Source organism: Glandiceps talaboti, chromosome 13 (assembly GCF_964340395.1).
Source record: "Glandiceps talaboti chromosome 13, keGlaTala1.1, whole genome shotgun sequence".
NCBI classification, from domain to species: Eukaryota; Metazoa; Hemichordata; class Enteropneusta; family Spengelidae; genus Glandiceps; species Glandiceps talaboti.
The window spans coordinates 557,923-574,594 of NC_135561.1; the positions used below are offsets into that span (position 1 = coordinate 557,923).

At 35.0% G+C, this 16,672-nt stretch overlaps 1 protein-coding gene across 9 annotated transcripts in view; it reads left to right on the forward strand.

Annotated features, from left to right (window-relative positions):
- The window catches only part of LOC144444443 (uncharacterized), a 109,318-nt gene that overhangs the window by 22,143 nt on the left and 70,503 nt on the right, over window positions 1-16,672 (forward strand). For all 9 annotated transcript variants that reach the window (XM_078133857.1, XM_078133856.1, XM_078133863.1 and 6 more), the window contains one exon: window positions 14,673-15,353. In XM_078133857.1, the coding sequence (XP_077989983.1) occupies window positions 15,107-15,353 (247 nt within the window). In that variant the 5' untranslated portion in view covers window positions 14,673-15,106. The remainder of the gene's footprint in view (window positions 1-14,672; window positions 15,354-16,672) is intronic.

Consider the following 16,672-nt stretch of genomic DNA (forward strand, 5'->3'; position numbering starts at 1 on the left):
AAAGTTATAAATAGTGGTAATTTGAAGTAGATTTTCAGACAAAACAATGCAGAGACTATAATGTCATGAGTGATAGCAGACAGGTGCACAGTAGTTGCTGGGAAACCTACCAGATTGTAGGGCCAGGAATTCGCACCAGATCAAAGCAGTGTCACCAACTATGTTCAGCTGAATCAATTTGAAAACAATCAGTCTGTTGTATTAATCCATGCTACACAATCTTGCAATAGGTGCTACTTCACAATCAATAGTGAAGGTATTTGATGTAGAGTTGTAAACCAGATGTAAAACAACCAGAATTTTGTATCTGATGACTCTGTTGTGCACTGGTCTTTATAAATTGTGCACGCCAATTGCAGCATTTAATGTGGGGATTCAAGTAAAATTTTCAAGCAGGTGTTAAAGTTGAGTTCTTAGTACATACAAGTATCAATCCAACTACTGTGATATGGTATGATGAACTTTTCAACACAGATGGACTTGAGTATGGCATATCTTGAGTTTGAATAAAAGGATAAGTCCAAGTCTAGTTAAAACTTCTGCTTTATTAGCTCCGCTGTCAGCGAAAGCTGAAAGCGTAGCTTTAGGTATAGGTGGGTATTGAGGTATAGAGAGTAGAGTGAATCATAGGTGTCCGTCAAACTTTTATATTTTTACTATCTACTCCATAAGTGACGGTCGGAATTCTTCGATATTTGGTGTGCATGTTCCCTGGGGGGAGGCTATTCAGATTTTTTCATGCCAAGTTGATCTGTGCCATTTTCAATTTTTTATGATTTTTTTTCATAAAATGTCATTTTCATCAACTCCTTGAAAACCTCTTATTAGATTGCTTTGATATCTGGCGTGTTGATGCGCAGGGGGTAGCTTACTCAGATTTGTTAATTTCAAGTCAGCACATCCTCATTTTTATTTTTTATGATTTTTTTTTTGTAATTTGAAAAAAAAATGAATATGTTAATGAGCATAATGACCGACGCCATATTGGAAATCAGTCGACGAGACTTTAAGTAAACTGCCACTTTTCAAAAGACACTATTGACGTCAAACAAGCAATGTAATATGTGCTATAGTCATAATTCTACGCATTGGGCGCCCAAATGACAAGCGTTTGTTCGAAACAGGGTTGTAAACTTCAAATCCAATTCTGCACCCTTCTACATTATCAGTCAAGTCGATCGCCATATAAGGAATTAGTCATGAATATTAAGTAGTACGTTCTACTCTTCATTTTAACCAATCAGCGTCACAGAAAGTTTGGGTCATAGGTTATGCAAATAGGCGCGCTTACTTTTGTTTTTCTTATCGTCTGCTGAACCAGAGCAAAACCACAACAAAGTTTTAATCACGATGCCGAAAGTCATCATCAGAAACGTAATTGCTGTGGGAATGCACCATTATTCGGGGGAACTAACGCCAGGGAGAGGATACAACATCATCCATGAACTGAATAACGTGCATGATCCGAATGCTTGCGGTATCGTCGAGAATGGAATGGAACAACATCAAAAAGTACTCGGCCATTTGAAGAGAGACGCTGCTCAGTTACTAGCAAAAGTGATTGATGCACGTCTAGCTTCAAATGGACGGTATTATTTGAAGCCAAAGGGCCGTTGTTTCTTCCATTCTCGGCGGTATGGTAAAGTTCAGATGTGTACGGCCGGCTTCATGGTGAAGACAGAGGACGTCACTCGGGCAAAGGACATAGTCCTGAACCAGAGTTTTCCTGTCTTGTTCCCCTAGACACCAAACCAAATCAAAACGGCCCTTTTCAGGGCCACACATCCTCCAAAAAGAGAACTACCGTAATCAATGCGTGATGTGTGTGTGTGTGTGTGTGTGTGTGTGTGTGTGTGTGTGTGTGTGTATGTGTAGAAATGTGAATTACATGGTTTCATGGTGTTATGAAAGCTGTTCTGTGCACTTTCACAAAATGTTAACTTAGTGTAGAGTTCGAAGTTTGAATTTTGATTTGAATACATCACAGGTAGGTAAACTACACAGATTACCGTCACCAGTGTGCTATTGAGTAAACGCTGATTAGGATACAACACATATGTTTATAGTATTACGTTATCGTTGTGACATACAGAGACTATACTGTAGCTAGTTCGTGTTTGCTGATGTCGTTGGTTTTGGCGTGGAGGGGGGGGGGGCAATCATCACTTGTTTGACAGATCATTACGTACATGTTTGTGACTTCAGGCAAACCTTGGTCACGTGATGTATTTCTATGATTCAATGGTTGGTTATGTGTGTAAAATTAAGGTGGGTGTGTTAATGATGATTTCTAATTTAACAAGAGATATGCTTTGGTCTTTCAACTTACAGCTGTTTCTAAAACAAATCCGAAGCACTACTTGGCAATATACTTAATTTGCAAAACATGTCATTGTACTTTTGATACCCCTATTATGTTGATTGATATACCTTTTGTCACAGACTACTTTATTTCTCACTTGTTTGGTGTGATGGGATCATCATCACTTTTCTAACATGATATCAAAAAGACAAACAATAAATTGTCTTTTTTGATGTCACTTGCACAATATATTACTCGTGTCACTTATTTCATTAATTCAATATTTTATCTCTGATCTGAGAAAACTAGAAATACTAGCAAGGACACTGTAATTGATGTCTTAATTTCTTTTTACACATACTCCTTGTTTGTAGTGTTAAGACCTTCAACTGTTTATATACACAGTTGTCACAATTAACTACTGGTTTGTCATTATTTACTATTTTGGGGAATGGAGTTTGGGCTAAATAGGTATTGATGGGTAGATGGTTGAGTGGTAAGGGATGGTTAGATGGACAATTGGGCGTTATTTCTAGTCAAACTTGCAATCAAATTATGTCTAAGCAAGCATGTATCTATAAGGGAATGAAAATGATAGACGATGAATTATGATATACAATGAATTTTATTTTCAAATAAAACTTCTGAATTGAAACATTTACAAGTATTACATATAATACATACATACATACATACATACATACATACATACATACATACATACGTACATACAATACATAGTATGAACATGTATGTAAGCCTTCAGTAGGAGTGTTGTAAGGTACTACCAGAATCAGTTGGATATATAAAAACTCCAAAAATGTGTGAAACAAGCTACAGATAAAAAACAACAACTGACTCCTTACTGAATATGCTATCTACTCGACCAATTACTTGAATAGATGTATTGTGTGCATGCATGCATGTGTGTGTGTATGTGTGTGTGTGTATGTGTGTTTTATAAAAAACACATGTATGCATCATTACCATTAATAACTGGACAATTTCAATTTGAAATTTTACATGAAATGTCAATTTGCCCTCATGCTTATTTGTTGTCTACAAATACAAAATGGACAGAAAATGTTAAAAACAATCCAATTATTTTAATAATGGTATTTCAGACCTACACCAACAACAAAATTATTCAACACAGTGTCATGTGTTAATTTGTACTACAGTGACATTTGTCTTGTTTTGACTTTGGTATATTTGTATAAAGATGTAGAGAGCAACTTGACAGTTCATTATTTCTATGAATTAATTACTCCAAATCAGCCATGTTTAGATTTATGATTCGTATATGAAAGGTGGAACCCCAAACACCATACCTGAAAAAGACAATGCAAAAATGTTATTGCTGAGATAAACAGTGAAACTTACATCTAGCATTAAATATTATAGAAACCAACTCTAATGTAATCTAAATTTAATTTTTCTACTTTAATCTTTTAAACTATCAGAGTCTATACATATATATTTGTAATCATGAAAAGATACACTTCACATTGTAGCATCAAAATAGTTACATTTTCACTGGATAATTTTAATCTTCACTTTAACAAATATTTGTCTCACTTGTCATCCTCAGAAATACCATCTACATTACCATCACTTTCCCCCACTTCATTAATTATTGCATCCTGGATTTCTGTGACAGGTTTTAACCATGTTGATTTAACAACCCTACTTTTACTCAGTCTAGTTACTTTACTATCCCACTCTATTCTTCTTTCTGGAGACATCACTGACAAGTAGGATTGCATTTCACACTTTAATTGTGCCACAGATTTAGATTCTAGTTTGTTATATTTTGCCCTTTCTTCTTTAGTAACAAAAATTACAGGGACGTGTTCTCTTCTCTGAGGGAACTTAGAGGCCCATAGATACTGAGTGACAAATCTCATTCTTCTCATACCTGCCTATGTGCTACATGTTACATGTGTTACAGGTTACATGTTCAAGTGATGGAAAATTGGTATATTCATGTCATTTTTATGTCATGTAATCGCTTTCATATCAGTGTATCTTTCGCTCATGTATACATTGGAACTAATTACATAAACCAGTCCTTCAAGATTATACATGTATGTATGTATGTATGTATGTATGTATGTATGTATGTAATGAAAAATGAGGAGAGACAAGTGAGACATATAGGGATGTAGGAGTCGAACCCACATCCCCTGAATACGAACAAGCGTGATCCTGCCAACTGAGCTTACTCGTTAAAATAAAATATGCAATGTACAGCAGTAACTGTGACTTGCCTTTGTTTCAGGACAAAGTGTACCACCTCTTGCTGCTTCAGAAATACGACAGTTGTATCTGCAACACCATTATACTTAAAAAAAAAAATTCATTGAATTTGTTAATATCATGATGTTACAAATACATGCATATTATATCAGCCATCCATAATAATGAAGTACACAATGTACATCGTCAATCATAAATGCAGTACTTAAAAACACTACATAGATTTCATTTATTCAATTTTACAATTATAAGAACAACATATAATACTGTTGTGAACATGTTCAGCAAATGTGTACTGTATCATGTAAATTTCGTATAATTTTAAAATTTTTACCATTGCCAATAAAGTAACATATTAAATAATATGCAACACAAATAGCATCTTACCTTTGTGTGACTATCAATTGGAGTTACCGTAGCTATAGCTTGGTTTTGGAGTGTTGTACGAGTAATATGACCTGGGATAGATGAACATCCTTTGCTTGGACACTAAATAAATCATACAGCAAAAATCAACCCATGAATTGGGAATTTAGTGAGAATCAAGAAATATATATGCACTCTATGGATAATTGGATACTGGAAGTATGGGATTAGTGAAATTAACAATTACTGCTAGTTGGGTATTAGTATTTTAAAACAAAAGTACTAGTAACTCATTTCAAATCTAAATATTCGTTTTGGGGTGTTATGCACTCCCACACACATGTACATAGTCATTGTTATTCAAAAGTCTACTGAAAAATCAAGGATGGATCATTTTCTATTAGAGTATAATGTTTTTTCTACATGTTGCTGTATCTGTGTTGATATAACTGTATACATGGATTGTGTATACAAGTGTATTAGCAGATCTTATTTTATCAACATTTCACTGTTTATAATTAAAACACTAATATATCGTTTGGTACATATTCTTAGATAATACAAACTGATAAGTATACATACTTATATCAACAGACCAGTTACATCACTCATACTGTGAAAACATCTCTGAGAAGATGTACAGAAATGTACAGACCATGTAACTGCATTTGTACATGAAATTTTTCAAACAGATCACAATAGTCATAATTTTACATCTAATATGCTAGCTGTCACATGTCTATTAGTACAGCTATGAAATCTTACCAGATTTATAGACCCTATATAACATCACTTTTTTCACATACCCTGTTTTAGGAGGTGCAGGAGGTCTGTTACAGGCATGTCCTGTAATCTACATGTGGATTTCTAGCTGCCTGACCTTACTTAGCCAATTATATCATGACTAACCTGTGACTGTGTAATATCATGAATATAGTCGATGTCTATACATGTAGCTGGAGATTCTTCATGGGTCTCCTTTCGTTTGCGATCAGCCTGTGAAGAAAGCAATTCCAAATATCACACAAATGAAATACACAAAATAGTACATACCACTCGTAGGTGTGTCACCCCGCGTCTCCAATTATTAAACGAGTCGTCAAACAACTACAAATGTAGTGATCATCAATAAAGTTTTTACACTTGCTAACTATACACTGACTGTCAACATAAGTCTATAGAACTATAATACATATTTGATTTACTGTTACACGAGCAAATCATCATTACAAAAAAAGCTCCCACGAATATAGAAGTAAACTTAGTTTGCTCAGCTGCATCGAAACTCGTCCTGCTTGCAGACTTGAAAGTCGAGATTCAATGCTGACATTGTCCCTTTCGTTCTCAGCTCCGTGTTTAGAGACATTGAATTTGTTAGTCCTGCAACCGGAATAAGTCGGGACTCAATTCTGACAGTGTCTGTAATGTTTCTTGTCAGTGTTCACAATTATTACAAGCAGGACTACATTTGTTATTTGTCAGAGTTGTGTCCCGTCCACGGTCGTCAAACAGGACTGCTCCGGATCCCGCACGAGACGAGGCTCGGTCAGTACAAAGAAAATTTCTGACTACATGTATGTTACAACACAGAGACAGACTGCAAATTGCAAGTGGGATCCAGATATCAACTGTATCAACATATTATCAGTTCACAACAAAGGCTATGTCGTTCAGCAACTTGGAAGCACAAGGTCATCGGTCAAACGTGAGAGGTCATTATATACATCGCCCTCAGAGTTATAAAAAACAACCTCTTTTGTACATACCTGAACTTTCCGCTCCGCAACATTATTGAAGTGCTGCGTAAATTCCCGTCGCATTGCAGCCATACGAAGGCAGTTGGTGCAGATACTAGCTGTCCTGTGAACTCCAAGTCTAGCGAAGGCATTGCGAAAGTCCTTCCGTACATATTTCGCTATTTCAACCCCGGTTTTCTCACGCTCAGAACCTCTATTCCACCTTTCATGGAACGGGTTTTTACATTTCTTCTGTGGGCCATGGCCAACAAACACAACGATCACAATAATGCTAATTAAAAATAAAAAGGCTAAAATAATTGCTGCAAGGCTTGACAAAGATTGATGCGTTTGCATTGTTGAACCTTATCTTTAAAAGTGTCGTCTGCTATTGTAAGCTCGAGCTCAGTGACTATCATTTCATCGATCGGGAGCGTTAACTGTCAATCATTTGTCAATTGACCAATAAGATGTAGGAGAATATTTTGTGTACATTTTGTAATTTTCTCTCAATATTTGTAATTTCTACAATTGTTTTTGTATGGTAATGTCAATAATCACGTTATTTACATGCTTCATAGAACACTGAATATTATTTTACAGCTGTGATTGGTTAAATTAAAGACATCTCCCTAGGAACGATTCGATCATAAATATTCATATATGCAAAATAGCATGACTATATATGGCGATCTTGTAGACTGATTATCAGCCAATCCGCAACATCTCATTTGCATACTCTATCCTGATTCGACCAGAAGCTGAAGATGACCTCATTCGACCGAGCGATTTTCCACAGCAAGTATCTTGAGTATCAACACAGGACGTTCTTAGTACTCACTAAAATCACACTTCAGACCCACTATAAAAGTGTGATGTTTTCAGATAACATGTAACTTGTGGTTAATTCTATATTGTCGTGCAATTTGGAATGACAGTGAACCAGAATTCAGACAACTTGCGTAAGGAAGGGCATGCCAGGCATGCGGCCGCGGTTGAAGTTTAAATATGGCCGACAGTTCACATGTAAAGTTAAACGACATGAACGTGTCTTGCCTTTCCAAAATGCAAATATTTGGCAAGTAAAAATAATTAAAATAATTACAACTTTAATTTGGCTTCAGACTTTGCATTAGGTTTTGCGTATCTTTCCCCGTTTTACATGTAAATCCGAAAAGGTTCTCTCTCATCATGTCATCAGTGTCAGTGATCATACCGCGCGGGGTAGTCCTCGGGTGCACGAGTCTGTATTACTGACTTGACTCTAAACACCGGAGGGGGAGGGACAATTGTCAGAATCGAGTCCCGAATTCCTCCGTATGCAAGCAGGACTACGTGCGGGGCTGCTTTGAGTACGAGCGAAGTGAGGCATGTTGAGGTACTTTGTTGAGAATTATAAATATTGCGAAATGTCAAGTACAAGGTTTAAATACAATGGAATGATGAAAAAAATGGCAGAGTCTGCTGACAGGCGCCGGTCACAAAAAACACTGTGAATTAAAATATCAGACGATGTACATGTATGTATTAATCGCCGACAATCCACCCGTATGCACGAGGGACTAACCCGGAAGCAAGTCGTTGTCAGCCATACGTTACAGTGGTAACATCGTCCGAGAAATCGCTGCGTTCAGAGTGTCACTGTCATTATTCACAGAATTGTTGTTTTCGAGTGAAAACCCGTCTTGAATTGTATAACTCTAACAAATGAAGACATGTCAAGTTATATTTTGAAAGTTGTATCGCTAGTTTGAGACGATTTTCTCACGTACCGAGGCTTACTTGGAAGTAGTAGGACCTTCCAGTTCATCGGGAAGTTTAGCCAGTCCGATAATTCTTTCTGGTTTAGTTTACAACACTTTTGATCACGCAGATTTTGTTGTTGTGATGAAAAGAAATTAAAAAAAGATCATTTCAACCATTTCGTTGTGTTTTCTTTGTGAAAGGTAACCGAACATGAACGAGTGTTACCACTGTAACGTATGGCTGAGAATGACTCTCTTCCGGGTACTTGAGATTGTCGCCGTACGGAAACTAAGATGGCGATTAATACATTTCTTCCCTATATATATCTACCACAACTAGAACAAGTTGAATGTTGTTGACTTTGTAAATTTGTTAGAAAATTCAAATTCAAATTGCCTCAAAATTATTTTAGATCCCTAGTTTATTTCATTCTTCATTAAAATTTTCCAGGGTTACAGCTGTAAGACACTGGAATTACTTATAGCCAACCTCAAAATCCTCTTTTTTTTCTTTTTCTTGTGTGCATTTCCCAGTCATTTTTTTCAGAGATTTTGTGCAATTTTTCATAACAGTAGATTTTTGTTATAAAATGGTGACTATGGTATAAAAGTACAATACATTACCAACTTCTGTGTAAAATGTGTTTTATAGTGAGACATCATATGAAACCACTAACCACTTTATTGCATCGCTAAAACAAAACTGCATAGTGACTTGAAGAGCTGAAGACCTGAACCACTTCTACATGTCACCAAAATAAAAAATTAAATTTAAAAAAAAAACAGCGGAGCTATTCTGACCGATAGGTCGCTTGTTTGAATTCCAACGTTTCGACTATGCACAGACAGTCTTTTTCAAGGGCTATTAAAAACTGGAGAGCAGGTATTTTAAAGTTATATAGATTTTCATTAATCACACAAATACTATTTCAATATATCAACTAATATTATCATGTTCTGTGGCAATATTTACAATATTTACAATATTGCTTATTGCAAGCTAATTTTAGAATAATTACAAATACCAGTATATACTTGAAATGTGTGTGCAGTGTACAGGCAAATAGATCAAAACAAAGTGCACAAATTTGCATTTACTGTTACAGTAGATATACATGTATGGAATTTCAAATTGTAATGCTGCTGACGTGTTACTGTTGATCTTGTATGTCATGTAGCTGAGATGTTGTCAAATATTGCAAAGAGAAGTTAGGGCAGTCAGAATTCTACTGCTGCAACATTTGCTTAATATGTATGTGTACTTGTGTAATGTATACATGTTACCCTGGCTTCTTTTATGAATAGTATATGATTCTATAGTCTAGTAGTAATTCAATAATTTCAAAATTACCAACTATTATAAGATAACATTGATTTCAGGCTGATCAATAAGCTATAGAATTTCTTGAAAAAAAAATTGTATCAATCTGTGATTACTTTACTTGCTTTCAATGAATTACATGTAACACTGAGCCCAGAATGACTGTCTGGCCATTTGTCAGTATGTCGAGCCAGATAACAAAGTATTTGGACTAATCAACATACATTTCATAAGCATTACTTGATGGATACAAATTACACTAAAATCTTACCAAATAGTTGATTCGTAAAATTGAACCATAATATTGTAGATGGGAATACTCACAGAACATGGACTGTGTTCAACATATAAGGTACATGGCAGCTCAAAATTACAGTCCTTGGCACATACACAACTAAATATATTATCTAGGCTACCAAATTTATAAATTGGTAGTTTGTTAAACCAATGGAAATCAGTACAGATTGTAGCTGAAACAGTTCACTTGGCTAAATCTGATTGGCAGTAGTCCAGGACACTTAGACTACTAAACATATAGTATCTAGACTACTAGATTTATATGAGGTGGTAGTCTGGTTAGACCAATGGAAATCAGTACAAATTGTAGCTGAAACAGTTCACTTGGCTAAATCTGATTGGTAGTAGTCCAGGACACTAAGACTACTAAACATATACAGTAGTATCTAAAATAATAGATTTATGAGGTCTTGTTAGACCAATGGAAATCAATAGAAAATTGTAGCTGAAACCACTATCACTTGGCTAAATCTGACTACCAAGCATAGAAGTTAAATACAAAACTAGCAGTAGTAAAACTTAAAAGGGCATATGTTACTTACTAACATTGTATCTAGACTGCCAAATTTCTAAGATAAAAGTCTGTTATACCAATGGAAATCAAAAGAAAATTGTACACTATAAAACAAATCACTTGGCTATATCTGACTATCAAGTATAGAAGTTGAAGCTGACTGAGCACTGAAGTATTTTATTTTGATCACACATAATAAAAATTATGTTTTTCAAAATCAGAATTTTGAAAATTATGCTAGAGAAAGATAACAAAATCAAATATTGCCAAGCTCTTTCTAATATTTTGTGTAGTCTAGATGCAGTACAGTTTTGAATTAAAAGATTGATATTAATTACTGTAATACACTAGGTGATAAGATAGCAGTGCACTTTGTAATTTAGACCAGGTAAACATACAACCTTTAACATCACAACAGTGGCAAAAGTGCCCAACAGCGTACACTATTGTAAAATGTTCACAAATCCATCGTCAAATTGTCCCCATTTGAAATATGCTGGCAGTGTGGCAGTAATCAGTAGGTTGATGTATTACTTCAGCTCTGAAGTGGGTCATGTAGAAATGAGAATCTAACCTCCAAATTCCTCTTTTTATGCCTTGCATGTAGAAAACTTGAAAATACAATATTTATCTTAATCAAATTGCAATATGGTTAGCAGCTGTTTTTGAGTGCACACAGGAAACAACTAGGCAGACAGATCAATCACTATGCATGCTATGTTGTTAAAGAAAGCCACAAATCATGATCTAAAAACATTAACCTGGTTAACCAGTAGAACTTGTACAGCACTGGTATGGCAGTGTTGATTTAACTCTAGTAGTAACAGTAGGTGTGAATTATTGACGGAGACAACACTGCAACTAGCTATGCTACTTGATACAACATACATAGACATAACATTTTCCTACATCTGTCAGTTGTACATGTGTTGCATACAGACCTATACTGTCATTGATTTTGCTGAGGGAATGTATTATGCTGCTACATCACCCAGCTACACTTTATAAATATGTACACCTTTGTTGTGGTGATTCAACTTGATATATACATGTAAGTCTGAATATGTAACGTTCATCAATATATGCTGAGAGGTACGATTGTAGGTAAGGTTCTGAATTAATTTACTCATGGTCTTAACTTAAGAGTTATACCTTTGATCCGCTGCCTATCTCTCCTGCAGGCTCAGAGTGACACACAAAATAATTAGATTGTAAGATAGATTTGTATTTTGTTTCCTGTATATTCAGGATATGCCTTAAAGATCTGTAGATGTTATGTAGTTTCCACTGGTGAGTGAGTGGTTACAGTAAACAGAGCAACGACTGAATCTTTCAGACTAATATATTGAAGTCATCTATATAACGCTCACATGCATATCTATGTACGTATACTATATAGGAGTGCAAAAGTATAAAATGAGTAAAACTGTCCTGATCAAAAAGTACACTCCTGACATTTTGAATTAACATTCTTTAACAAAGGATAAAGGCAAGATAAAAGTAGTCAGATAACCTGACTTAATATCTGTGTACTGATGAAATAGAATGATACACCATCAGTTCAGTGTACTGATGAAATAGAATGATACACCATCAGAAAACCTGACTTAATATCTGTGTACCGATGAAATAGAACGATACACCATCAGAAAACCTGACTTAATATCTGTGTACTGATGAAATAGAACGATACACCATCAGTTCAGTGTTCTAATAAACTATAAATATAAAATATAAATGTATACTGTAGTATATGCTACATTTTATATATTTTTACATGTAAAGATTTGTGTTGTTTGTCCATTTACACTAATCATGATGAACTGAGTGACAAATCAACTTAAATTTAGTAGATATAATCTAAAACTAGATTACTAAACTTCTATACACACTAAAGACTACAAGACATTTATGAGGAATATTGTCCTAAAATCTAGAGAAATCAATGTTTTTGCATACTTATGTCAGATTTGGTTTGATTTTGTAAAAATAATGTAATATAAATACCTAACATTATATTGTGTTCTACGTGGTTGTTCTTAAAAGCGACATAAATTACTTATAGCGAATATGGAAATATCTATAAACAGGCATGCTGATTACTGCCATGGCTAACTTAATTGCTCTCTGTTACTAGTACAAGTGGTTAGAGAGATTGCATTTAACAAAATCACAGATTGTGATGTAAACAAACAGTGAAGCAAAATCACATATTGCAATGTAAACAGGCTCTCCAGATCTAATTCCTTGCTGAAATTTAAAATCCTAAAATTTATGACAAAAATGGCATGAAATTCAGACTATTAAGTCTTTCATTTGTGTTGATACCAGACTTTCATTTGTGTTGATAGAGAGGAACTTGTACTCTGACCAGCCCTGACTGTGACAAGACTGAATCATAACAATGGTTATATAATAACAATACAAATAGAAAATGTAGTTACACTTGAAAATTACACTGTCACATCTGCTGCTTGATTGATGAGACATGAATTATCTGGTAACCTTTGTCATTTGTGCATAAATTGTGTTTTAATGATGTGATAAATCGCCTTTGCAACACAGAATAACATGTTGCTAGGGATGTATCAGCCTTATACAACCACAGACATGTTACTTGTCTGTGATACAATACAGAATAATGTGTTGTTAGGGATCCACCACTGTTAATTGGTTGAATTTCCACAGATGATTCAAATAATGTACACAAACAGACTCATTTGTGTAAAGTTCAAAAGCTCCTCAGAACAAAGCAAGGTGTATATTGTTTGCTGAATACACCAATTAAGTTTTGAAGTGGTTGTAACATTGTAACCATTTGGGTTTCACCTTAAGTAACTAGTCTGTACAAGCAGGTTTTAAAGTTTCAATAGAATTGTAAAAGAGAAGCTTTCTCTCAATAATAGTTAGATTACCATGAGGATATAGGGAGATGTGTGTATAGTGTGCTCAGGATTTGTAACAGTTTACTCATTGTGTTGTTGTTGTTGTTTAAAGTTGGGAACTAAAGTCTAAGGCTACGCCATTGTAACTACTTGGAAAATCTACCTCGTGTTTCCACCAAAGCAGAAAAATGACCCAAACTAGCCCAGACAGTTGTTGTTGTCTGTCAAATCTAGTGATCAGCCACCATGGCATGAACCAGCAACAAGTCTCTAGGCTAGACCCTGACTGGCAAGTATTCATAATTTCAAATTTGAAATTTACATTTTCTCCAAACAGTGAAATTCAAAATTGTCTTGTACTGCAGAGCTCTTGTTGTACTGCAAGTGATTTTAAATTGCCATTGTTGTCCAGCATTTGACATTGATAGTTCATTTGAGATCTAATAGCTATTTGAGATGGTCTTCAGTGTCTTGATACTATTAGATTCCTTGTGTTTCATTCACTTGTCTGGCCACCAGGTATACATACCTACATGTACCTGTAATACTGTATCATGAATGCCATTAATTCATGTAATTGACATTTTCTCATGACCTTTTCCAAAAACTACATTTGAAATATTTGATGTTATCCAGCTGCTGACCTGATTTTTCACTTGAAATTATCCATTTTGAAATAAGTAGTCTAATTTTAGTCACATGAATTTAGTAATACAACATGCTGTGTTTCCTTAAGTGTTTCACCTATTTTCTTTAATGTATTTCCCATTTCATATTAAAAGTTCATATCTTGAAAGCAAAATTGGAATATCTAGTGCACAATATTTTATGCAACTCAATAATACCTGGTAATTTATCATTCTGTGTGATTACTCATAGTCAGTGTATACTTCACCATGTGAATATACTTCAAGTTACACATATTTTAAAATCCAAATAGGAAATTAGGTAAGGTATATACTAATATTTGTGTAGGATTTTTTCTGATGTTATTTTTTTTTATAATGACAGCTACAATAAGCATTTGGTTCTTTACATATACATGTAGTAAGGTTAACTTTTACCAAGCCGATCTAGAAAGCTATCATAATAATTCAATCTCTCGTATCAACCTGGCAAAAAACACTCAAAGTATTTTTTACATCAATTTTTGTTTTATCTCATGAGATCACTACTGCGTCACATTTCTTAATTAACACACTATGATTATATTAAACCCATCTCTTTTTCTTTTTCATAATCTACAGGCATTGAACCTTTGGGAATAGCCGGTGATTTCACACAACGTTAGACATGATATAGGAGTTACCTCATGTGGAACTGTTACTAAGATATGTTGATTGTGAATGCTAATCTAATACAAAATATCAAGTCTCGATCGTCATCACAGGAATGTACACTTTCTTTCTGAAGACGAAGAAAACTATAATGTATAAAATGTAAGCTTTTGCATTGAGATTAGAAAGTGAAACTGTTAGGAGCAGAACAATGACAATCTGTACTGTAGAAGCTCATCTGGGTTTGGATTTATTTCCGAGAGCTTGAGTGAAGAATGAAGATTTGTCATCAATTGTTGGAGGACAAGACTTTATTTGTACACAGTGAAATTTACAGACAATCTAAATTTGAATAGCTATGAGTCTAGTGACGTTAACAAGAGTATGATTTTACAATAACGAGTATGTTGACTGCTGAAATGCCACAAGTTACTGACAGACTCTCAGATGATGAGAGTTATAGGCATGTGAGGAGTCACTCGTCAGGTGGAAAGAAACGACATGGTGACAAGGTACATCATAAAAGAAGTAAAACTTCACTTGCCGAAAGCCCACCTTTAAACCCAGTCAGACTGGGAGGAGTCATGAATAGAGAAGTAGAAGAATTGGCCCAAAGAAAACAAGAAAAACTTATGAAGGAGAAAATTCGAGGTAAGATACAGTCTTTTTGTTTATCTCAGCTTTCAGTAGCCCAGCTAGACTGTGAAGTCTGGTTTGACAATGTCATTCACCAGATGAGCCAGTATGTCAAGTCAGATATCCAAGTCTCTGGACTATACTGTCAAGCCAGATAACCAAGTCTCTGGGCTATACTGTCAAGCCAGTATGTCAAGTCAGATAGCCAAGTCTCTGGGCTATACTGTCAAGCCAGTATGTCAAGTCAGATATCCAAGTCTCTTGGCTATACTGTCAAGCTAGTATGTCAAGTCAGATAGCCAAGTCTCTGGGCTATACTGTCAAATCAGTATGTCAAGTCAGATAACCAAGTCTCTGGGCTATACTGTCAAGCCAGTAGGTCAAGTCAGATATCCAAGGCTCTGGACTATATACTGTCAAGCCAGTATGTCAAGTCAGATAGACAAATCTCTGGGCTACCCTTTCAGCGTTTCACTCCAAATAGTTCATGGCTTTTTGTGTCTGCTGCCAATGAAAGCATTATGATCGAATCTTGATGTACTTGCCTTGTTAAACTTTGACCATTTACTCTAAGCAACACAAATATCGTCTGAACAATAAGTCAGTCTAAACTCGAATATCTTTTTTCAAGACATGAATAGGGTGTACATCTTCTGGGACAATAATGAAGGACAAACGGTAAACTGTACATATGATGTGACATTTAATATCCTGTGAGAAATGCTTATGTAAACTTTTACATTGTCATGGTTACCCATTTATGTAAGGTATACTGTTAGTCTCCAGACACCATACATGCACATTTACCATATATCTTATCTTAAAAATATGTTGAATTTCCATATCAGTGAGAGAAATATGTACATACTAGATTAAATATTTGTGTACTACCTTTAGAGTGCATTAATCTGCAGTAGCAATGATTTAGCATTTTGAGAGTTCTATACTGTAGCCGTACCTGTAGAACAGTATTTAATACAATAAATGCCATAATTAGCAACTTCTACTAATGTCTATTCAAGGGATTGCAAGTTGCAGTTCAAAAGGAAAATTAAAGTTTTATTAAATGTTTCCTGTAAAAGTGTTTTCTGTATTGGATAAGTAATATACTATGCCTAAAACTAATATCCCAGGTGGAGATAGCCATTCATTACAGCCAAACTGTAAATTAGCACAGCGCCCTCTATAGCTGGTATTCAATATATGTTTTCTTTCTTTTTTCAGTCATAAATTGATGGTAATATATACAAGGGCATATAGATTAGAATATAGCTCTGTCTTGGACTCTTCTGTTGCTGCTTTGTCCTAACTTTAGAATCAATCAATCTATCATG